Below are 25,535 nucleotides of genomic sequence, written 5' to 3' on the forward strand. Positions count from 1 at the left end.
CACTGGCCGCCGTAGCCCAACCGCTTCTGGGTGCGGATTTTTTGCGGGCTCACAGCCTACTGGTCGACCTGCCCAGGAAGAGACTGGTCCACGCCGAGACCTTTCAGACGTTCTCCCTGGGTGCAGCCCAGTTGCCAGCCCCTTACCTCGACTCCATCACGCTGTCCGACAACGACTTCACCAGGGTCCTGGCGGATTTCCCATCGGTTCTGGCACAGCAGTTCACAGCGGCCATGCCCAGGCACGGCGTACAGCACCACATCCCGACCCAGGGACCACCCCTCCACGCCCGCGCTCGGCGGCTTCCCCCGGACAAGCTCCGACTGGCGAAGGAGGAGTTCCAGAGGATGGAGGAATTGGGGATCATCCGGCGGTCCGACAGCCCATGGGCCTCCCCCCTGCACATGGTGCCCAAAGCGACGGGGGGCTGGAGACCGTGCGGCGACCACCGCAGGCTGAACGAGGCTACCACACCGGACCGCTACCCTGTGTTGCACATTCAGGACTTTGCAGCAAACCTGCACGGCGCACGGATCTTCTCCAAGGTAGACCTCGTCCGAGGGTACCATCAAATCCCGATGCATCCTGACGATGTCCCCAAAACGGCTCTCATCACCCCGTTTGGCCTTTTCGAGTTCCTCCGCATGCCGTTCGGCCTGAAGAATGCCGCACAGACGCTCCAGCGGTTAATGGACGCGGTGGGACGGGACCTGGATTTCGCGTTCATCTATTTGGATGACATCCTCATAGCCAGCAGCAGTCATCAGGAGCATCTGTCCCACCTCCGTCAACTCTGCGCCCGACTGAGTGAGTACGGTCTTACAATCAACCCCGCCAAATGCCAGTTCGGACTCGATACCATTGACTTCCTGGGCCACAGGATTACTAAAGACGGGGCAACCCCTCTGCCCGCTAAGGTAGATGCGGTCCGCCTCTTTCCCCGACCCACCACGATCAAAGGCCTTCAGGAATTCGTAGGTATGGTCAATTTCTACCGCCGCTTCCTCCCTTCAGCTGCCCGGATCATGCGCCCCCTGTTCGCCCTGATGTCGGGTCCGAGCAAGGACATTACCTGGGACGAGGAGTCCGCCGCCGCTTTCGTTCAAACGAAGGAAGCTTTGGCGAACGCCGCAATGCTAGTACACCCCAGAATGGACGCCCCTACCGCCCTCACAGTGGACGCATCAAACACGGCAGTCGGTGGGGTGCTGGAGCAACTCATCGCAGGTCGCTGGCAACCCCTGGTGTTTTTCAGCAAACACCTGCGACCACCCGAGCTCAAATACAGTGCTTTCGACCGGGAACTGTTGGCGTTCTACCTGGCAATCCAGCATTTCAGGTACTTCCTAGAAGGTCGGCCCTTCACCGCGTTCACGGACCACAAACCGCTTACCTTTGCGTTTACGAAAGCGCCCGACCCCTGGTCGTCCCGCCAGCAGCGCCACCTGTCCTACATCTCTGAATACATGACGGATGTCCGGCACGTCTCGGGTAAGGACAATGTCGTGGCGGATGCGCTCTCTTGCCCTACCGTTCATGCCCTTTCCCAAGGGGTAGACTTTGAGGCACTGGCAGAGGCACAGCAGGCAGATGAGGAGATTCCGAGTTACAGAACCGCAGTCTCCGGTTTGCAGCTCCAGGACCTCCCCATGGGCCCGGGTGAGAGGACCCTACTCTGTGACGTTGCCACCGGCCAGCCCCGTCCCGTCGTCCCGACAGCCTGGCGGTGCCGCATTTTCGACTCCATTCATAACTTGGCGCATCCAAATTGTCCGGATGGTTTCCAGCAGGTTCGTTTGGCACGGACTCCGCAAACAGGTCAGTGAATGGGCCAAAACGTGCATGCACTGCCAGACGGCCAAGGTGCAGCGGCACACCAAAGCCCCACTGCAGCAGTTCCATCCCGCCCACCGGCGTTTCGACCACATTCATGTGGATATTGTGGGCCCCCTGCCAGTGTCGCGCGAAGCGCGGCACCTCCTGACTATTGTGGACTGGTTCACAAGATGGCCAGAGGCGGTCCCGCTCACCGACACCACCTCCGAATCTTGCGCCCAAGCCCTGATCGCCACCTGGATATCTCGCTTTGGTGTACCAGCCCACATTACCTCCGACAGAGGTGCCCAGTTCACCTCCAGCCTGTGGTCAGCTATGGCCAGCCTTTTGGGGGCTCAGCTGCACCACACCACTGCCTACCACCCACAGTCGAACGGGCTAGTGGAGCGTTTCCACCGTCACCTGAAGTCGGCCCTCATGGCCCGCCTGCGAGGAGCCAACTGAGCCAACTGAGCGGACGAGCTTCCCTGGGTCCTACTCGGCATCCGCACAGCGCCCAAGGATGACCTGCACGCCTCGTCGGCCGAGTTGGTATATAGCGCGCCCCTGGTCGTCCCCGGGGAGTTCCTACCAGCCCCAAGGGGGCAAGAGGAAGATCCCGCAGCAGTCCTGGGCAGACTACGTGAGAAGCTCGGTAACCTGGCCCCCATACCCACTTCACAGCAAGGGCGGCACGCGACCTGCGTACCCAAAGACCTACAGACCTGTAAGTTTGTGTTTGTACGAAGGGGCGGGCATCGGCCACCGCTGCAGCGGCCATACGAGGGGCCGTTTATGGTGCTCCGGAACAACGGGTCCACGTTCGTGCTGGACGTTGGGGGGAAAGAGGAGGTTTTCACGGTGGACCGCCTCAAACCGGCCCATGTAGACCTGGCGCAACCAGCCGAGTTTCCGGCACCTCGGCGCAGAGGCCGACCTCCCAAGCAGGTTCTGGCCCAGACTGTGGACATTGGGGGGTGTATCGCTGGTTCTGGAGGGGGTGGGGGGTTATGTGGCGACCCATTTCCTGGCACATCCGAACCGACTCACAATTAGATAGCCTACGGGGGTTTGCGAGCACAGAGCTTTGGAGCCTCTGCGCCATGGGGGGCAGGTTGAGGGAGGCTTAAAAGTGAGGCTGAAGATTTCGAATAAAGTTTTTTTTCCTTCGACTGCAGTTAGCGACTCCGTGTCGTAATTTTAGCGCTGCGTGTAGCACACCGTTACAATGGGACCATATTTCTCAGATTCAGATTCAGTTTATTGTCATTTAGAAACCACAAATGCAATGCAGTTAAAAAATGAGACAATGTTCCTCCAGAATGATATCACAAGAGCACATGACAAAACAGACTACACCAGAAAATCCACATAACGTTTGGCAATCCCCAGTCCAGAGTCCGGAGAGGCTGCTGCATATTAATATCTTGCCTTCCCTTTAAAATCTGTTTACTTAAGACTGTCATAGCTGGGTTGTGGGGGTGGTTGGTGAGGAGGAGTGGGGGATAAGATCGTGTGTATCTCAAATACACTTGACAGCCAAGTCCAGCTCCTGGCCTTCATGTGTGGGTTAGTGACTCATTCTAGTGGAACTATTTCTACTGACAGGAAAAGGGCAAAGGTGGGTTACTGCCATCTTAAAACTAGTTGCTGCAGGCAGATGGGGCTTGTCAGCCATGGTTGGCAGCTCATCTAAGAAAAGGACAACATGGATCTCAAATCTCTGCTGTCTTGTACCCATACCCACTCATGGGGAAGGCTTTGGGAGTAAACCCTGAGGAAAAATCTGGAGCTGAAGTTTCCAAGGCAATCATACATTGAGTTCAAGCTGACTGACAACTCAGAATCAGACTTTAATCACCAAGTACCTGTACACATACAAGGAATTTACTTCCGGCAGATGTTGTTTCTCTGCTCATAACAGATGATAAATATAAATGAAAATATAGATTATACATACAAGTAGTGCAATCCAAGTAATAGTTAGCCGACAGTTAACTGGCAGTTAACTGTTCAGCAAAGTGACCGCAGTAGGGAAAAAACTTCTCCAGTGCCTATTAGTCTTAGTCTGGAGGGATCTGAAGCGCCTACCAGACGGAAGCAGTTCAGACAGTCATTTGAACCTGCGGTGTCGTAGGTTCAAAATTATATTGGTCTCTGCCGTTCCTTTGAATTAGGCAGCTGTGTGGAGAGGGGGAACCTGCTGCATGGGTAACAGTTTGCTCTCACTGGCATATCGACTTCAACATAGATAGGATGCAACATCCATGGTCGAACCAAACCAGTAGAGGACCACTTTGCTCATCTTTAAAATCTCTGGAGCCATTATTCCCATGTTCCCTTTAAACTTGCTTAACTAAAGAAAAATACCCAGTGGATTCCGATCAGTTGGAACCAGCACAATTTGGCTCAATTAAGCAGCTGCCCCTATTAGCATAATTTTATGGAAGTAGTTAATAACAAAAAAAGACAAATTACTGTTTAACTGTTTAGTTAGAAACTTTGGCAATGGTTTCCTGTCCCAAATAAATGAACAGAATCCGGCTATTTTCTCGATTTAGTTTTTAATCTTTAAGAGTTGTCCCAAATCAGTTGTTGCTCCAATGGAAACAATGGTCCACTTATCCAGAGTCCACTGTAATTTTGTATAACCTCTTCTTTCTTTTAAGAAGTAGAAATTGTCCTGTGATATCAGTATAAATGGCATCCTGTGTTTGTGTTGCTGCTGCAAGCACGTTTCTCATTGCACTCATATATATGTGTACTTGTGCATTTGATGATAAACTGGACTTTGCACCAATAGTTCAGGAAATCTGCCAGTCCATCATTAGCAAAACCCCAGTCCTGTAGACTGTTGGCATTTTACTTCTACTATAGGTAAGATGAAGTATAACTTCCAAATTCAAAAGACTTTTGGTGCCATTACTATATTTCATTTCTTAACATCTTGCCATCTTGCACCACTTCACCAGTCTTACAGCTTTACTGTTCTGAAAATGTTAAGGCCACTAAGCTTGTCCAATCTTTAAAACAAAAAAGGTAGTTCAGAGTAAAGGAGTTAAAATATTCTGTTTGCAATTAATAGGGATTTTATTTGTAGGATAAATTTCTCAGTCATTAACATTTTGCAGTTGTTCATTCAGTTCAAGAACAGTAAAAACATGCTTTGTGCTTTGTTGTATCACTTTGTACATCAGTTAGTTTTCTGAGACAGTTACATTCCTAGTCAGCACACAAGATTGCAATTTTCTGTGTTGTAAATCTCTATTACAGGCAGTCCCCGAGTTATGAACATCTGACTTATGGATAGCTCGTACTTACGAACTGAGGAAGGAGAACGCCGTCCGCCATTTTAAGTTGTTGCCGTTGACACTGTTGGGTGTTTAACTTTGTATTTGGCTTAAATTTTTCTTAATAAGATTCACCCTGACCCCGCCGCCCCGCACGTTTCGGTTGGCTGGTGCTGCAGTGAGATCAGCGCCAGGTTGGAGAACGGAGGTTCCCGAGTTCAATTTATTGACAGACCGCTCTCGTGCCGGGTTGATGTCGATCCACTGACTCGTACCGTCCATGCCGGGTTGATGTCGAGCTCGCAACTCGACCTCGTAAAAAAAAAAACACACTGCCACCTCCAGTTTAAATTCCCACGCGGAATTTTGTGGAGGGTCAAATACAGTACCCAAACCCAGCACAGCCCCCACTTGTCCCATTTAACCTCTCTCCAGTGTGGTGGACTTTCGGACCTAGGGAATTCTGTGCTGTGGTCCTTAGGTCCCAGCGGGCCTCGGGAGCCAGCGGAGGTCATGACCTGCCGCCCACAGTGTTTCTGTTCGATTGACGGGAAGCAATTGTGATTGAAAATAAAGTGGAAATAATAAAGCGTTTGGAAAGAGGTAAAATGGCATTGGTCATTGGAAAAGCTTAGGCTACAGTCGGTCAATGATCGGAACAATTTTAAAGGATAACGGATAAAGTGAGAATAACGGAGCATGTGAAAGGCCCTGTCCCGATGAAAGCTACAATTATTACTAAGCAAAGCAGTGGTTTAATCATTGGAATACATATGTTTCTTAAGTGTTTTATATGCATAGAAAGGTAAATACATATACTATATACTAATACAAACGCTAAATAATACCGGATGCACTTGTTCCGACTTAGGTTCAAATCCAATTTAAAGACAGACTCAGGAACGGAACTTGTACATAACCCGGGGACTGCCTGTATCTGCATGTGTCAAGAAACCAGAGTTGAGAATTGCTTGTATTGTTTTACATAAGTTATGCAAGAGCAGATTTTATTCCTTATTTCTAATTTATGGAGAGGGGAACTTTCAAACTATTTGTGGATTTTATCTTTATTTTAAAAAAATACGTATATTTTAGCATGAGAAGAATGCCAAAATCACAGATCTTGTGGCCTTTCTGCACATTAGTTAGACAGAGAAATAATTTTAATATATTAGCTGCCTTAGCACTGAGACTAATCTTTTTATTTTCATCAAAATGTCTCTATGCTCTCCTTCAATTATCTCATGCCATGTAAAAGAAACTTTGGATTAAGCCAAGCCTTGGGCTTCCATTTACCATCAATCATAATACTAAGGTTTAGTTGAGAAGGAAACTGCTGTTTCTGAAAAGCTACTTTATATGTTCTAACAAATATTGATATCTTACTGTTGCATTTCAGTTATTTAACATTTGTCTATTGGGATATGTTTAATAAAAACACAGAAACATGGAAAACCTACAGCACAATGCAGGCCCATCCAGCCCACAAAGCTGTTCTGAACATGTCCTTACGTTACAACTATCTAGGCTTACCCATGGCCGTCTATTTTTATAAGCACCATGTATCCATCCAGGAGTCTCTTAAAAGACCCTATCATTTCTGCCTCCACCACTGCCGCTGGCAGCCCATTACACACACTCACCACACTGCATTTTTAAGAAAAAACTTCCCCTGACATCTCCTCTGCACCCTTCCTGTGGTTTCCATGTCCTTCCTGTAGTGAGGTGACCAGAATTGAGCACAGTACTCTGCAAGTGGGGTCTGGCCAGGGTCCTATATAGCTGCAACATTACATCTCGGCTCTTAACCTCAATACCACGATTGTTGAAGGCCAGTTTATGCCTTCTTAACCACAGAGTCGACCTGCATAGCAGTTTTGAGTGTTCTATGGACTTAGACCCCGATCCCTTTGATCCTCCACAATGCCAAGAGTCTTGCCATTAATGTTATCTTCTGCCATCATATTTGACCTCACACTTATCTGGGTTGAAATCCATCTGCCACTTCTCATCCCAGTTTTGCATCCTGTCAATGTCCTGCTGTAACCTCTGACTGTCCTCCATACTATCCACAACATCCCCAACCTTTGTGTCATCAGTAAATTTACTAACCCATCCCTCCACTTCCTCATCCAGGTCATTTAATAAAATCACAAAGGAAGGGTCCAAGAACAGATCCTTGAGGCACACCACTGGTCACTGACCTCCATGCAGAATATGACCCGTCTACAACCACTCTTCGCCTTCTGTGAGCAAGCCAGTTCTGGATCCACAAAGCAATGTCCCCTTGAATCCCATGCCTCCTTACTTTCTCAATAAGCCTTGTAATAGTATTCAAACTTGCTGTAATCCATTATGGATTTCTATAGTTCAGATCTTGCCAGCATAAATATCCTTACTTTCTTCAAGGGGAGATGTTACCTTCAAAGTAGAAAATAGGAAGAATTCGATACCTTCAAGTTCTTTGTCGTTTCTATCTTGTTGAAGTAGTGAAATTGTTTCATTTTTGCTCCGGGCTGTTTCTGGCATCTCCAAGCCAGAATGCTTGAAACCACAGTGATCAAAATAGTTCTGAATTGTTTTGCTGCTTTTTTTTAAAACCAGCTATCAGTAACAAAATCATTGCTTTTTGAACACAAACACAGGCAAACGATGCTACTTAAAAACTTTGCTCAAAGCACGGTGTGTGTCTTAACAACCATGCAAGTGCATGCACTTACTCGAGTTAGAAATTGTTCGGTAATAGTTAACTGCCGCAATTGTGCATCATAGTGTTCTAAATAAGGGAAGGGAATCCTAGCCTTTTCTCGATTAGTTTTTTGTTCTTTGTCCCAAAAAGCAGCTGCCCTGATTAACTGATGGCCCAATTGACTGGAATCTGCTATATAAAGTCAGATGTATCACTATTACAGTGGAGTAAAGGGAGTTAAAGGCATGAGAGAGGAGTTCGCCAGAATAGATTAGAAAAGAATACTGGTTGAGATAATGGCAGAGCAGCAATGGCTGGAATTTCTGGAAGCAATTCGGAAGGTATAGGATACAGTCTATACAACCCGAAGAGGAAGAAGGCAAGATGACAGAACTGTGGCTAACAAGGGAAGTCAAAGCTAACATTAAAGTCAGAGAGGGGGCATATAATAGAGCAAAAATTAGTGGGAAGTTAGAGGATTTGGAACCTTTTAAATACCAACAGAAGGCAACTAGAAAGTCATTAAAAAGGTAAAGATGTAATACAAAAGTACACCAGCCAATTATATTAAAGAGAATACCAAAAGTTTCTTCAGATACAGAAAGTGTAAAAAAAAATGAGTGGATATTGGTCTGCTGGAAAATGATGCTGAGAGGTAGTAAGGGAGCGACAAGGAAATGGCAAAGTTAATTTGTATTTTGATTCAGGCTTCACTGTGGAAGAACGAGCAATATGGTGGAAATTCCAGGTGTCAGGGGTCATGAAGTGTGTAAAGTTAACATTACTAGGGAGAAGGTTCTTGGGAAGATTTGAAAGGTCTGAAGGTAGATAAGTCATCCGGACCAGATGGTGTACACCCCTGGGTTCTGAAAGAGGTTGCTGAAGGGATTTTTTTTCAAGAATCACTAGATCACTAAATGTCATTCCACTCTTCAAGAAGGGAGAGAAGCAGAAGAAAGAAAATTATAGGCCAGTTAGTCTAACCTCAGTAGTTGGGAAGATGTTAGAGTTGATTGTTAAGGATGTAGTTTTGGGGCATTTGAAGGCCAATGATAAAATGGACTGTATGTAGTTTGCGTGGTTTCAAGGAAAAATCTTGCCTGACATTCAGTGGGAATTCTTTGAAGAAATAACAAGCAGGATAGACAAAGGAGGATCAGTTGATGTGTACTTGGATTTTCAGAATGCCTTTGACGAGGTGCTACACATGAGGCTGCCTAACAACCTATGAGCCCATGGTATTACCGGAAAGATTCTAGCATGGCTAAAGCATAAACAAGAAAATCTGCAGATGCTGGAAATCCAAGCAACACACACAAAATGCTGGAGGAAATCAGCAGGCTTGGTAGCATCTATGGAAAAGAGTACAGTCGACATTTCGGGCTGAGACCTTTCAGCAGGACTGGAGAAAAAAAGCTGAGGAGTAGATTTAAAAAGTGGGGGGAGGTGGGAGGGAGGGGAGGGCTGAAGGAGCACAAGGTGATCGGTGAAACCTGAAGGGCGAGGGATGAAGCAAAGAACTGGGAAGTTGATTGATGAAAGAGACATAGGGCTGGAAAGGGGGGAAGTCTGATAGAGGACAGAAGGCCATGGAAGAATGAAAAGGGTGCAAAGAGATGAGAATGAGAGAAGGAAAAGTGATGGTGAAGGGTGGGAGGGGGCGGATAACTGCAAGTTTGAGAAAGTGATGTTCATGCCATCAAGTTGGGGTTACCCAGATGAAATATAAGGTGTTGTTCCTCCAACCTGAGTGTGGCATCATCACGACAGTGGAGGAGACCATGGATAGACCTATGGGAATGAGAAGTGGAATTAAAATGGGTGGCCAGTGGTGGATGGGGCATAGGTGCTTGGCTAAGCGGTCTCGCCAATATATAGGAGGCCACACAGAGAGCACCGGACACAGTATATAACCCCAACAGTAGGGAGGGAGGAGATGTAGCACTTGGTGTGCTTGCAAAGAAATGGCTGATTGACAGGAGGTAAAGGGGGGAGTAAAGGGAGCCTTTTCTGAATGGCTGCCAGTGACTAGCGAACCACAGGGGTCTGTGTTGTGACCGATTCTGTTTATATTATACGTCAGTGATTTGGATGAAGGAATTGATGGCTTTGTTGCAAAGTTTGCAGACAATATGAAGTTAGAGGCAGGTAATTTTGGGTAAGTAAAGAGGCTACAGCAGGACTTGGGTTAGGAGAATGGGCAAAGAAGTGGCAGATGGAATACTGTGTTGGGAACTGTAGGGTCATGCACTTTGTTAGAGGAAATGAAAGGGTTGACTATTTTCTAAATGGACAGAAAATACACAAATCTGTGACACAAATTCTACAGTATTTTGTGCAGGATTCCCAAAGGTTAACTTGCAGGTTGAAGAAGGTAAATGCAAAGTTAGCATTCATTTCAAGAGGACTAAAATATAAAAGCAAGGATGTAATGTTGAGACTTTATAAAGCACTGGTGAGGCCTCACTTGGAAATTTTTGGGCAGTTTTGAGCCCCTTTATCTTAGAAAGAATATGCTTAAACTGGAGAGGGTTCAAAGGTTCACGAAAATGATTCCAGGATTAAACAAGTTGTCATATGAAGAGCATTTGATGGCTCTGTATCATCCCCCACGCTAAGATTTATTTGTGTGCAAAATATATCTGCTGATTTCAAATGGTGTCTGTTAAACTAATGGGGATATTGGAATTGTTACTTTAATGAAAAGCATCGTTTTGGATATTAAACATAATTTTGACCCATGCACAGCAAGAAAATTGTAGCTGTAAACTAAGTGTAAATTTCAAATCTTTGTTAATGCCTATATTTAATAATGTTGCTGTGTACTGGATTCATTCTAGGCTTCCGGTATGAGAACTGGTATCACTAACACTAAGGATTCAGAGATGAAGGATGCAAAAAAAGCACATTTGGTGAATGAGCGCCTTACAGGACAATTAACAGGAATATCGCAAGCACCTGAACACAAGAAAGACAAACTGCTTAAAGACCTTGCAGCCACCCGGCTGAGTCAAGGAGAAAAACTTCCAAAACTAGGTGCGTGAAAATGATTTAGATCGGAACAGTGCAGATGAGGAGACAAGAATGTAAAGATTGTAATTTAAATGTATTTTCCATGTCTTGTGAAGCAGTATACAAGCAGAAATGTTCTTGGAGTCAAATTGATTGTAAACTCTCTTTCTACCTACCCTGATGTTTTCATTTAAAATTGTGTCCTGTTCTAATGTGTTCTTTTTTTAGTCCTCAACAAATCTTGTTTTTTTTTGCCTTCAGGCTTAAAAAATTTAAACTTTATGTTGCTTTGTTATTATTTCTCTAACTACTGTTACAGTAACCATCTACTACTGTGTGATATTATCCTGTACTATGGGACTTGGATTTGTTCTTGCTGTTTTTAAGTTGTTCAGGCAAACTCTGTATTAAACTACATTATCAGGTTTCCCTAAAACAGATTTAGAAGTATTTCTAAGTGGCTGAGGCAGAACCTATTCTTCTTAAGAGAAAATTGGAAAAATGTGTGAAGCAATTTTTCTACAGGGAGAGAACACAATCACAGAACTGACTTTGGATCTGTCAGTCTGCTATAGTGTCTGAATGGCTTCTTTCTGTGCTGCAAACAACAATGGCCCTTTGTCTTGGAGCTGCTGTAGAAAGGTGCTTGTGTCAAGGTTATACACCTATATCCAGTGAGAAAATTTGTAGTCAAGCACTAAGGCCCTAAGCAATCTTCTATCAGTACACTAACTTGCTGCTTTTGACTGACCTAGGAACTGATCTCAAAAGACACAGTGGGTGCAGGAATAGGCCATTTGGCCCTTCTAGCCAGCACCGCCATTCACTGTGATCATGGCTGATCATATACAATCAGTACCCTGTACCTGCCCTCTCACCATATCCCTTGACCCCGCTATCTTTAAGAGCTTTATCTAACTCTCTTTTGAATGCATCCAGAGACTTGGCCTCCACTGCCTTCTGGGGCATAGCATTCCACATATCCACCGCTCTCTGGGTGAAAAAATATTTCAGCATCTCTGTTCTAAATGGCCTACCCCTTATTCTTAAACTGTGGCCTCTAGTTCTGGACTCACCCATCAGCGGGAACATGCTTCCTGCCTCCAGTGTGTCCAATCCCTTAATAATCTTATATGTTTCAATCAGATCCCCTCTCATCCTTCTAAATTCCAGTGTATACAAGACCAGTCGCTCCAATCTTTCAACATATGACTGTCCCGCCATTCTGGGAATTAACCTTGTGAACCTACGCTGCACTCCCTCAATAGCAAGAATGTCCTTCCTCAAATTTGGAGACCAAAACTGCACACAATACTCCAGGTGGGGTCTCACCAGGGCCCTGTACAGCTGCAGAAGGACCTCTTTACTCCTATACTCAATTCCTCTTGTTATAAAAGCCAGCATGCCTTTAGCTTTCTTCACTGCCTGCTGTACCAGCATGCTAGCTTTCATTGACTGATGTACAAGAACACCTAGATCTCGTTGTACTTCCCCTTTTCCTAACTTGACTCCATTTAGATAGTAATCTGCCTTTCTGTTCTTGCCACCAAAGTGGATAACCTCACATTTATCCACATTAAACTGCATCTGCCATACATTTGCCCACTCACCCAACCTGTCCAAGTCATCCTGCATTCTCTTAACATCCTCCTGACATTTCACACCAGGGCCCTGTACAGCTGCAGAAGGACCTCTTTACTCCTATACTCAATTCCTCTTGTTATAAAAGCCAGCATGCCATTAGCTTTCTAATGTTCTGTGTCATCAGCAAATTTGCTAATGTTACTTTTAATCCCTTCATCTAAATCATTATTGTATATTGTAAACACCTGCAGTCCCAGCACCGAACCTTGCGGTACCCCACTGGTCACAGCCTGCCATTCCGAAAGGGACCCGTTAATCACTACTCTTTGTTTCCTGTCAGCCAGCCAATTTTCAATCCATGTCAGTACTCTGCCCCCAATACCATGTGCCCTAATTTTGCCCAGTAACCTCGAAGTAAACTGTGTAGTTCCATTTCTTCCCTTCATTCCTGCTTGAAGCAACATGCTTATTATCCATCAGTGGGAACAAACTTATTCTGGTCAGTAAAAAAACTCTTATCAACTCATTGAGGCAGTAAGTTAAGAGGCCTTTGGTTTTGGGCTTCATTCTCTGGCCTGACATTTCTTCAAATCTTGCACATTCAGCAATTCTTAAAGCTTGCAGACCTGACTGGATATTTCTGGTGAATTGTACAGTGTCTCTGAGAGTAGTTGGACTGCTGTTGACATTGCTGTCTGACTCTGTCACTCAGATCTGGTGTTTGCTATTCGCTTCCTTTACTTCAGTCCTTGTAAGAAATTCTTCTTGGGTTCAGGGACACTAACCAAGTCAAAGGAATGAATAGTTTTATGCTTCATTAAAGTGCATATGAGTAGTTCTTTGAAAGTGCTATATACTACTAACGTAACTAACTTCTTTCAGCATCATTCATGACATCATTGTCCTTGTGTATGTTCAGTTTCCCAGTCTTTTTAGTTGCCCACCTACCTTTTACTATTTCTCTTTTATTTTCCTCTCATTGGCTCATGGATCTTTGTTAGTGTCTCTCTTTGTTGTCCTTAGTGTTGTTAGACAGCATTTTTCCTCTCATGTTTTCTCTTGCTGTACATTTGGCCCTGAATATTTTAATATAAGCTGTCGATTCTTTCAGCTACCTCTCATCCACTTTTCCCCTCTCTTTGTCTAAAAACATTTTGTCAATTAGATTTCTGCATTCCATTTTGAGAGGTGCTCAGCTGCATACATCTGTTGAAATGATCTTATTCTGGTTGGGAAAAGCCAAATGCGTGCCTGACTACCTTATGGCTATAATTGGATGAGGTCAGTGATAAAATAATGAATATGTGGTGGCAATTGATCTGATCAGACTTGTGCAGCTAACAGAGTAGTAGAAAAGTGAACAAAAGGTAAAATAATATAGTGAAAATTTGAAATTAAAAACAGGAAATCTCACTTTCTTACACCTTAAGAATTTTTTTCTCTTTTGTTGTTGTATACTTGTGGATCCCAATGTTCCATTTGGAAATGGATTTAAAACTCACACTAATCAAGTATCATTGACGTTGAGTTTCCAAAATGGGTATCACTCCACCCTTCCTCTCATGTATATGGTAAAGTTTACAATGGGTAGTTATTTTAAAAATGAGTAATTTTTGTTCAGTGCTATTAGTGCAGAATAGAAAATGAGGGAGGAAAATATCAATCTTTCTGAAGGTTTCAGTAAAAGTTAGTCAATTCTCTTGTTTCAGTCCACATTAAAAGTGCCCATGCTCACCTGAAATTATGCAGTTACACCCATGGATGCCGGCAGGTGGCACAGTGGCATCCGCACTGGACTTCGGGGCGAGAGATCACGAGTTTGAATGCGTCTGGCTTCCTTGCACGCTCTCCATCCGTGCCTGGGTTGAGTGTTGAGCTAACAACTCGACCTCGTAAAAAAAATAAAACACCTGGGGAGGGATGGGCTTCGTCAGGTTTCAGATGCCCAAGACATACCGTACAATGAGCAGTTACCAAAAAAGATTGGTGCAAAAAGCTTGTCATGACGGCACCCCGATGACTCCACCAGGAGTTAAGGATGGACGGGCGCACATGCACATGCATGCCTCATTGTTCAACTTTAGCAAAATTTGTCATGCTTCTTTATTTCAGAACAAATGTGGAGAAAGAAGTACCCAAGTTCAAGTTCATTTATTGTCATTCAACCGTAGACATGAACACGATGTCTTGGAGAAAGTACTTGTCCCCTACAGCTATTTTCATATTTTACTGTCTTTCTTTTTAAATTTAAACTATATTGAAGTAGGAATTTTTGAGCTAATCTACAAAACATTGTGCATCCTGTCAAATCAAAAGAAAAATTTCAAAATCTGTCAATAACATATAAAAAAAATTAAAACCAAAATTGAGGTTGAAAAAAATTCATCCCCTTTATAATTACTATGCAAACTTTCCTCAGTTGCAACACTATATTATCATACCAACTCAAAAAAAAAATTGGAGGATCTACTGAATAAATACCCCTCTCTGTATAAGGTCCACCAGTATGGTAGATATTCAACAAGCCAGACCAAAATGAAGGCAAAAGAGCATTCAAGGCAAGTCTTAGAAAATACCATGAAGAATAGGCTGTTGAAATGGTTTTTGGCATGGACTAGATGGATTAGAGGACCTGTATCTGTGCTGTACTTATGTGACTTAATATGACTGTGGAAAAAGGTCTTGTGGTTAGATGAGACAAAAGTGGAATTTTTTGGTCTCAACATATATGGTATGTATATGGTGTAAATCCAATACTGTGCATCAGCCAGGGAACATCATCCCTACTGTAAAGTAGGGTGGAGGTAGCATCATGCTATGGGGATGTTTTTTTCAGAAGCAGGGACTGGAAATCTAGTCAGGACTTATGGGAAGATGAATACTGCTAAATACAGAGAGATTCTGGATAAAAAAAAACTAGCCTCCGCCAGAAAGCTTAAACTAGTGAGGAAACAACCCAAAACACTGCCAGAGCAACCATGGAGTGCTTCAAATGAAGAAAATTGATGTGCTTGTGTGGCCCAGTCAGAGTCCTGACCTTAATCCGATTGAACATCTCTGGCAAGACTGCAAGATTGTTGTCCACCACCGCTTCCGAACTAACCTGGCACAGTTTGAGCATCTTCAGGGGCCAAGATGCAAAACAGTATGTGTATCACATCCAACATATAAAATAATATTAACATAATATTAACAGATAAAAATCATAAAATCATAAATCTTTCCAATATAAGTTTACTGTTGTCTTTTTAAAGAAAACAATTGAACACTCAAAATTATCAGTCAATTAGGGAAACTCCATTACATAGTACTTTGTTTTACAATGTAAAGTGGAGCAGAAACTAAATGTGATGAGTGGTGTAACTGCTCACCATTGAGCATGTCACGAAAGGAAGTTCAGTGTTGGGGGATCCAACAGTGTCCATTATTTCAACAGGAGTTAATGAGAGACCAGCTATAGGATCTGTGTGTGTCAGCACTTGGAGCAACAACTTAACTGTAATTACTCTGTTGAATACTTAAACATTGGCACCTGAATTTTGGGATAAAATTATAACAAAGTACTCAAAATCCATTTCAGGTTAGTCAAGAGATTTATGCCATGAAACAAAGTTTGTATTTGTAATCATGGTTGTCCATTTCATTGTGTAATTGATTTGTTGTAACTATGAAAAGTTCGCAAACTTTCTATTTTGCAGAATTGTTCCTTTTGTGTGTGAAGCTAAAAATTGTGAAACCAATGTTCAATATTCACGGATTAGCAATTTCTTATTAAATGAAGATTTCTACCCCATAAGTAAGTTTGGATATAATTAGTAGAGAATTATTTTCAGAAATAGAGAACAATAATTATTATTTGGATATTGTGAGATTAAATTTCAGTTTTCCTCAGTTTCAAACTAGAATTGTATAATCTTGATAGACACTCCATTATACAGAGCTACCTAATAAGGTGGCCACTGAGTGTATGTATGTTGTCTTGTGCCCCTGTAGCCCATCTACTTCAAAGTTCGATGTTTTGTGCATTGAGATTATTTTCTGCACACCACTGTTGTAACGTGCTCATGAGTTGTTATTGCCTTCAACCAGTTCTGCCATTCTCCTCTGACCTCTCATCAGCAAGGGGTTTTTGCTCATATAATTGCTGCTCACTGGATTTTTGTTTGTTTTCTGTTCTATTCTCTGTAAACTGTAGAGACTGTTATGTGTGGAAATCCCAGGAGATCAGCAGTATTGGAGATACTCAAGCCACCCCCTCTGGCACCAACTATCATTTCACAGTCAAAGTCACTTAGATGTTGTTTTTGCCCATTCTGATGTTTGGTTTGAAAAACAACTGAACGTCTTGACCACGTCAGCATGCTTTTATGCATTGAGTTGTTGCCACATGATTGACTGACTAGGTATTTTCAAGTGCTTTTAAAATGCTGATGAAAATGGTGTAATATATTTAGTAATTGGGTACAGGCAGTCCCTGGGTTACGAACGAGTTCCATTCCTGAGTCCGTCTTTAAGTTGGATTTGTACTTAAGTTGGATTTGTACCTAAGTTGGAACAGGTACATCCGGTATTATTTAGCGTCAATTAGTCAAACGTTTGTCTTAGTATATATTTTACCTTTCTAAGCATATAAAACACTTAAGAAACATGTATTTCAACAATTAAACTACTGCGTTGCTTAGTAATAATTGTAGCTTTCATTGGGCAGGGCCTTTCACATGCTCCATTATTCTCACTTTATCCTTTACCTGTATCCTTTTAAAGTCGTTCTGATCGTTGACCGACTATAGCCTAAAGCTTTTTCAATGACCGATGGTGTTTCACCTCTTTCAAATCGCTTTATTCCACTTTACTTTCAATCGCGATCATTTTCTGTCAATGGGACAGGAAGCTGCGGATTTAATGTTCTATCGTTGAGCAGCAGTGAACTGTCTGATTGGCCTATCAGAGTTCTCTTTAGGAACTAGTTGACTTGATCAGCATTTCTGATCTGGCGATTTTTCATGATCGCACTTAATAAAAAAAATACAGCAGCAGCCATGGGCGGCGGGTCCTCTGCTCGCTGGGTCCTAAAATCCACCCACACTGAGACAGGTTAAATGGGACAAGTGGGGGCAGTGCTGACTGGAAAAGGTGGGGGAGGGGTCAGGGTGAATCTTGTTAAAGAAATATTTAGGCCAAATACAAAGTTACACACTCAACAGTGTCAATGGCAACAACTTAAAATGGCGGCCGGGGTTCTCCTTCCGTTCGTAAGTGCGAGTTGTCTGTAAGTTGGCCGTTCATAACTCGGGGACTGCCTGTATTTCCTCAGGGAGCTCTTTGTGTATTAGATAACCCCTGCCTATTCAGCTAATTTCAATTTATCAGCAGATCAGACTGGATATTCAGAGGAATGCATGGTGCCTTAGTTTATGTATTTCTAGAAAGTACAATATGACCTGTACAGGTGGATCTGGTGAAACAAATCTGGACTAAACTTCAGATTCAGGTCTGCAAAATTCACAATGTTTGATAGAGAATGAAGAGGGAGTACAGTCATTTGTCTTTGTTATTACTATGTCTTGATTGTAAAATTAATTAGAATCAGTTCAGTTCTAATGAAAAAGATCAGAATCAAGTTTATTATTACTAATATCTTGTGAAATTTGTTGTTTTTGGCAGCAGTACATAAATATACTACACATTACAATAAGAATATAAAAATTAAATGAGTGCAAAAAGAGTGAGGTGATGTTCATGGGTCATTATCTGTTCACCAATTATATACAAAATAATTAACAGTGGAGGGCAAAATTTGCCACCTTAAAATGTCTTTTTTTTAGCCTTTTTTCCCTCAAAACTAGGAAAACTATATTAATTTTCCTCCAAAACTAGTGAGTTAATCTTGACTTGAAAATTTGTATTGTTATTCAAACTTTTCAGAAATTAGAATTCTATATTTGAATGTATTAGCTTGTTTGATGCAATGCCATTAGCGAGATGTTACATTCTCTTGCAGATACTAAACTGAATAGCTGCTCCATTTTTATCCTTCATTATAGGCCTTTTTAAAATTTTGGTGTCATTCTCTTGATCTTTTATATTTGCCCCTTTGCTTTTAAGCTCCTTTATATTCTTTCTTAAGCAGTTGGGATTTAATAAACAAACTTGCCATCAGCTAACTTCAGTTTCTTTTCAGATTTTTTTTTCCAATTTTTGTATACTTGTATTTTTTTACTTTGTTCACCAGTGATTAAACTTGAGATTAATTGGTGTGCTACCAGGAATATTTTCTTTGCTGTGGATCAGTTGGATAAAAAATCATATCTAGCCACTTTAAAAAAAAATCCCCATAGTTTTAAGATCTTTAAGGAAGAGAAAGAGTTTTTAAATGGACATCAAGTAGCTGCAACTTTTAGGACCTTTGTGACACAGCATCTCTTTCCTGTGTAATGAAAGATGTTATTGATGGATAGCTGACAATTACTGTGAGCCTGTAGATTTGAAGGAGACTGCCCTTGATTGGAAACCTCTTTGTGTCCATTTACAAGAAAAGGACATAATTAATTTAGGAATATGAACAAAGTATTGAAAAATTAATGCAGATCAGAATAGAGTATGGTAAGGTAATTCTGTAGTATTTCTGGTTGGTGACCTTTTATGAAAGGGACTGACAGTAATTAACCCTGGGCTGGAACCTACCCCCTCCCCCCCTCATTGCTCATCTTCATCTAACTAAGTTCAATTCATACACCATTGAATTATGTCCCATTTTATAAAGTAAAGGAATCTGTCTTGAATATTTCAATTGACTGAACGCTTCAGTTAAGAGAGTTCCAGAATTTCTTCTTTTTCAGGGACTGTGCTTCCTGATTTCACACTGGACTCGCTCTAATTAAAAAGATTGCACCCCCATTTCTCTCTCCATCCCTTCCCCTGTCAGTGAACTAAATGAAATAACTGCTTAGTAAGCATTCTTTCATATCTATAACCATTCTAAAGGTCTGTTATGTCACACACTGGCCTTCTAACTACTTATTTTAACTGTTTCATTCAAGTGAAAAAATACTGCTGGAAGTATATAATACTAAAAAAAATGTTGGAATGCCTAATATCAGGTGACATCGGTGGTCTATGATCTGAAAGATTTTGAAGGTTACCAACCTGAGATGTTGCTGTTTTTCCACTGCTCGATTGATGAGATCATACTTTCATTATTGCTCAATGCTTAATCAGTGTCACAACTAAATTCTAGTAACTTACTATAACTTGTGTTAATTTATAATTAATGCACGATTTCTGCTTTTCATGTGCCTTAAGTAGGACACTCATTTTTATAATTTTTCATGAAGGCATCTCATTTTTATCTTACAATTTATTAATCTAGACAGCTTTAGAAAAGCTAAAATAACCTCGCTCTGGTTGGATTAATATTCTTCATAATCTGATCATTTTTACCATAATTATTTTTATAATTGCCAAATTTCTATTATTATTTGGATTCCATTATTCCACTAGTATTTTGTCAACTCACTTTCTTTAACAAAGGTTTTGAAGTATTTATTTATCATTTTGTTGGAAGATAAAGATGTTTATAATGAGGTTAGCTGGTTTTTGTAGTATTCTGTTTATGCTTGCACTGCTTAAAAGTTTTACAAAATTCCCTGTGTTGTAGAAGCAAAAGTAATAAGAATTTAAGAATTTCTTATGGATAATAAAGTTGCTCGTGTGTAAAAGCTTATTTGGCTGAATCTTTCTCCACATTTGTGTTCATGTAACTTGTTCATTCAAAATGCAAGTGAAATAACAAAATTACAAATGCTAGAATCTGGAAAAATTCAGCCTGTTAAGCAGCATCAGTGGAAGGAAGCAAGTCAACTTTTTGTGTCAGTAACCTTTCAGAGCTCTGAGGAAAGACCCCTGATCTAAAGCATTCACTGTGTTCTCTTTTCACAGATGCTACTTGATTGGCTGAGATTTTCCAGAATTTCTGTTTTTGTTTCTGGACAAAATTTAATCATCATAAAAGATCAGTATATTATTCATGAATAGTGTGAAATAAAAACCTGAAACCCAAAATTATCTTTGTCAGTCAAAACCTTCTTCCCAGTGGACCTCCATCCTGAAGACTGGCTACTACCAACCTTCAAATTTGGGTTTCCTTCTGTTGGGGGTTAGGATGGAGAAAAGAACATTATTCCTTAAAAATTTCAAATGAATATTTTGGAACACCTGACATTCCTTGTAACCTGATGCATTAAACAGCTTGAATGTGAGAAAATCAAAGCCACCCTCTTTTGGTCTGCATAACACAATTGTACAGGCTTTACTGGAGGAAATTAGTCAGCTTGTTTAATGGTTGTGCATTACTTTTTAAAGGAGAGAATCAATTGCCTATGCCCAGTGAGTTTAGGGCCACCAAATATGCAGATCTCTCAGTCAGAACTATCTTGTTCAACAATTCAGAAAATCTGAGGGATTGGCTTTTTGCTGTCTGCCTTAAAAAGTTGCTCTTCAAGACTGTCCAACAAATCAACAATGAATTGTCTAGTGATTTTATATCTCTCTCTCTCCCCCCCCCCCCCCCCCCAGCTTCCATTTATGAGATAACCTGAAGATTTTGGCCTCTAGTGTAGATCCTACCAAAGACAATGAAAAGGGCCAATTCCCATAAATCTTGTGGCATGTGTTCCACCCACAAGGTACTGGAGCTGAATCAGTCTAATAAGGGTGGAAATTTAACAAATGACCGTTCCTGTTATAAGAGTCAGTGTACTATATATCACTGCAACGTTCATGACGAGGCTAAGGCAAGAAAAAAAGTGCTGCTTTTGATTCCTATCATTACTTTGAATAATTGAATTGTGACTTTAAGGTTCCTTTTAAACTTTAAAGTGTGTTGCATCTTGTCTTTCCCATGACTGAGATATGGATTTCTACAGGAGACAAAACAACCAGAAAAATCCCTTTCAGTTGTGTGGGGACTGTGCCACATCTACAGGAGTCATCTTGCAAGTCAGCAGGACTTTTGAAGTGTAGCCTTCTGAGGAGCTCTACCTCCATCTTCAGAGATGACCAATGGAAGATGTTCCCTCCACAGACACTGGTCTCCCAATGTTCAGAGTTTTATTATACATGTTACTTGTTAAAGACAAATCAATATTGTAAGGAATTAAATCTGTTATGTCTTTATTAACTTCAATATTTAGAAGTCTGCGGGGGTGGGGGGGATGACTGCAAGCTCTGTAAAACTGAGTTTAAACAATGTAAACGTTTTGATTGTTTTGTGCAAAATTTTGGTTCCTTTCAACCTTAAATAAACCTAACATTTACAAAACTTCATTTCTTTACTTACCAGAAATGACAGTGAGATGATAGTTATCTCCTATCCATTCATGTGGAGGTCCTGATTTAATGTTTTTCACATCAAAAGCCATTTGACTCGGATTGGCATGAAGGCTGATCTCGAGTAGAGTTGTGTTGCTCTGCCTTTTCATTGGGCCCTGCTTACAAAGACAGAGACTGTGCATCATCTCCCCAGGAAATGTTTTGTCATTTTCCCCTATCTTCACCCCATTTTTGTCTTTAGCTCCAGGGTATTCCTTACTCCATGACAGTTTTAACCATCTCTTAAGTACGGTGAAGTAGAGTTGCAGTTGCTGGCATTAAGATATCCCATAGTGAATCATTCAGGATTCACGACCTGTCTTGGGCAATAGGCTTTTAATTTACTATCCTCATTACTCTTGTCTTCATACCATATAACAGACTGTCAATGATATCACATCTCTTCCTCCTGTTTCAGGCCTGGTACACCTGCAATGCAAGAATCATAAAATGCCTAGAACCATCAACTTGTGTGAGCTCAATATCTCATGCTGCACTGAGACTACTTTGTAGCTGTTTGTGTACGCTCTTACCTCACACATCAAATGGGAGAATTCTTAAACTTGTCATTGTTCTTTAGTGTGGAGCAATTTGGAAGACTTTGTTTTTAACAGAACAAGTGAACACACCAAAATGCCACTAGTTAGCTTTCTTTACTTCAGGGTGAGGGCTTCATTCAAACATTTCTGATATTTTGAGTTTTTCATCTTCCCTGCTCAAACTTAATTAGACATTGGCCCACCAATCTGGGATAGCTAACATTGCATAATTGCTTTCTTATCCTTTGTCCATGCCTGCCTTTTGATAAATCTGAAGGTTGGGTTGTACTTGAACTGCTCCTGCCTTCTACCTTTTCCAGTTTAGAAGTTTTTGCTAGTCAAGTTGAAAGATATCTTAACAGTATTCTTTGATTCATTTGAGAAGAGAAATCTTAAAGCTAGTGCAAACTTCAGAACAGTTTAGTTATTACAATGATATAGATTATCTGGCTCATCAATACTACCTTGAACTTCTGTTGAGCATTCCTGTCTCTGAAAGGGCTGAATGGCAGAATCTTGCTACAAGTTTGTATGCTTATAGTGAACAAACATTAGGTCAATTAAGATTTAATTAACAATTAACTCAATTAACCACAATCTCACGACATGGCTGACCAAGCCTCAAAGCCACAGAAATTTGCACTTATTTTACTGGACTACTTATAGCTACATTCCCTACCAGAATGCAGTAATTTTCTATTGTTTTGTTTTAGCCGAGAATCTTTACAATTTATTTTCTCCCTCCCTCCTCTCTGTTTCATTGCTATGGTCCTGCAGAATTGAAACACTCAGGTACCCATTTGTTTTCCTTTTGAAGTGATGCTCTCTACTTTCACCACTCTTGTAGGCAGTGTTTCAGTACCACTGTTTTTAAGAGGGAGAAAATAAATTGTAAAGATTCTCGACTGAAACAAAACAGTAGAAAATTACTGCATTCTGGTAAGGAATGTAGCTATAAGTAGTCCAGTAAAATAAGTCCAAATTTCTGTGGCTTTGAGGCTTGGTCAGCCATGTCGTGAGATTGTGGTTAATTGAGTTAATTGTTAATTAAATCTTAATTGACCTAATGTTTGTTCACTATAAGCATACAAACTTGTAGCAAGATTCTGCCATTCAGCCCTTTCAGCTTGCTTGGATGAAATAAAATATAGTTCAACTAATTGTCACTACAACTCTGCTTTGCATCTACTCACATCAGCCATTCATCTCCTGGCTCATAAGAATTTATCTTTTTCTGGAGTAAATAATAATCAAAATGACTACTTCAGCTGCCCTTTGAGTGAAGGTGATCTAGAGTTTGAAATTGTCACCTAATTTGTCTCTTAAATGGTCTGTGATTCTAGTTTCACCCCTAACAGGGTCAATACATAGGCATATATCTTGTAAAGTTCTCTTGGGTCCACTTATGTCCCATACCATATGTGCGAAAGTCTAGATATAATATTTAGGTAGCCCAATGCTTATAAAGTTCTTAATGACATTCAGTGCAACACACAAAATACTGGAGAAACTCATCAGGTCAGACAGCATCTAATGAAATGTCAATGTTTTGGGTGGAGACCCTTTATTAGAACCTGTGGTGTTTGTTTCCCGTTACAATTATCATTTGCTCTTATTTTTTTATTTGAAAATTGTTCTAAGTTCCAGTGAATACAAGCTTAATTTCCGTAGTCTCATAATTGGAATCTTGGGACTCTAATCTAAATTGCTGTCTTTTCTGTGTGTGGTGCCCAGAGCTGTACAAAGGGCAAGTGTTGTTTAACCATGCCCTTATGTAGCAAAGTTTTCAGGCTCCAAAATACAAGGCATAGCTTTCTGTTAGCCTTTTTCATTCCTTTCCAATCTTGATTGCAGTATACTTATGATATAGTATAGCACTTTTTGCTGTTTAGGAAGTGCTTTCCTATCTTGTAATGTCCAAAGTGGATGACCTCACATTTGCTTCCATTGGAATGTTATCAATTCATAGCTTTTTTCATTTTGTATTTCATTTTGCCCTAATCAGAATAATTTCTATAACTTCATCAGGTTATTTATTTATTTAGTCATAAATAAATAAATTATTTATTTAGTCACAGCTGCATCACCCACCACCCAGCAGCCCACCTATTTAACTCTTGCCTAATCAGAGGGCAGTTCACAATGATCAATTAACTTACTAACTAGTATATCTTTGGAATTTGGGTGGAAACCCACTTGTTCATGGGAAGAATGTACAGACTTCTTATAGAAGACACTGTAATTGATCTCTGATGCCCTGAGCTGTAATAATATCACACTAATTGCTACACTGCTGTTTTGTGGATTTAAGAACATGAATAGCAGCAGAAGTAGGCTCTTGATTCTGCTGTGCCATTGGTGGAGCTTATGGGTCACTTATTTCAGTTCCACTTTCCTGTTTAAGCCCCATATAACTTGATTTCTCTAGACTTCAAAGAGCTGATGGTCAGTATTGATCTTGCTCAGTGATGGAAGATTCCCAGTTCTCTAGAGCAGAGACTTCAAAAGCCATTTCAGTAAAGAAATTCCTCCAGATATGTTTTAATAAGATCTTCTAAACTGCAGAGTTTGTCACCCCATTCATTGAATCTTGCACTGGATTAAAAACCTCATCCCACAATCACATTTGTTAATTTACATAACACTGAATCTGAGGCTCGTATATCCTTCCACGGGTCAAGCTTTGAAAGCTATACATAACTACAAGGGTGTGGTCTTTCCAAAGTAATGTACGGTTTTAAGATTTTTGCCAATTTATTCCATCTACCCTGCGTCAAAAGCTGATAAGCCACTTCTAGTTGCTTGTTTTATCTACATACCAGCTTTGTGAATAAAGCACCCAAATCTCTTTAAACACCAATGCTAAAAAAAAATCTGCTTCCCTGTTCTGCCTACCAAAGTGAATATCTTAACTTTTATCTTCATTCCATTTCACATGCTCTCTTTCTGGCCACGTTTTTTTTTCCTGCTTGAAGCTTTGTCATTCTTGACTTTCCTATCTAGTTTTATATTATCAACAAAATTTGCACTTCTTCAAATTGATTCAAGCAGGTTATAAACAGCTGTGGTTAATACACTGATTCTTCTTGTGGCCCACTGGTAATTTCCTGCCAATCAATTTTGTGTCTGTTATTTTCTTTTTCTCCATGCTTCTACATTAGAATTAACTTAGTCTTTGTATAGCTTTTCTGGAATCTTATAAATACCTTCTGCAATCTAAGTGAACTGTATTTTGCT

The 25,535-nt window shown here is 41.2% G+C and overlaps 1 protein-coding gene across 7 annotated transcripts in view; it reads left to right on the forward strand.

The window, feature by feature from the left end:
• The window catches only part of phf3 (PHD finger protein 3), a 148,574-nt gene that overhangs the window by 46,276 nt on the left and 76,763 nt on the right, over positions 1-25,535 (forward strand). For all 7 annotated transcript variants that reach the window (XM_059982279.1, XM_059982280.1, XM_059982281.1 and 4 more), the window contains one exon: positions 10,635-10,830. In XM_059982279.1, coding sequence (XP_059838262.1) covers positions 10,635-10,830 — 196 coding nt within the window. The remainder of the gene's footprint in view (positions 1-10,634; positions 10,831-25,535) is intronic.

The sequence above is a fragment of the Hypanus sabinus genome, chromosome 10 (genome assembly GCF_030144855.1).
Source record: "Hypanus sabinus isolate sHypSab1 chromosome 10, sHypSab1.hap1, whole genome shotgun sequence".
NCBI lineage: Eukaryota > Metazoa > Chordata > Chondrichthyes > Myliobatiformes > Dasyatidae > Hypanus > Hypanus sabinus.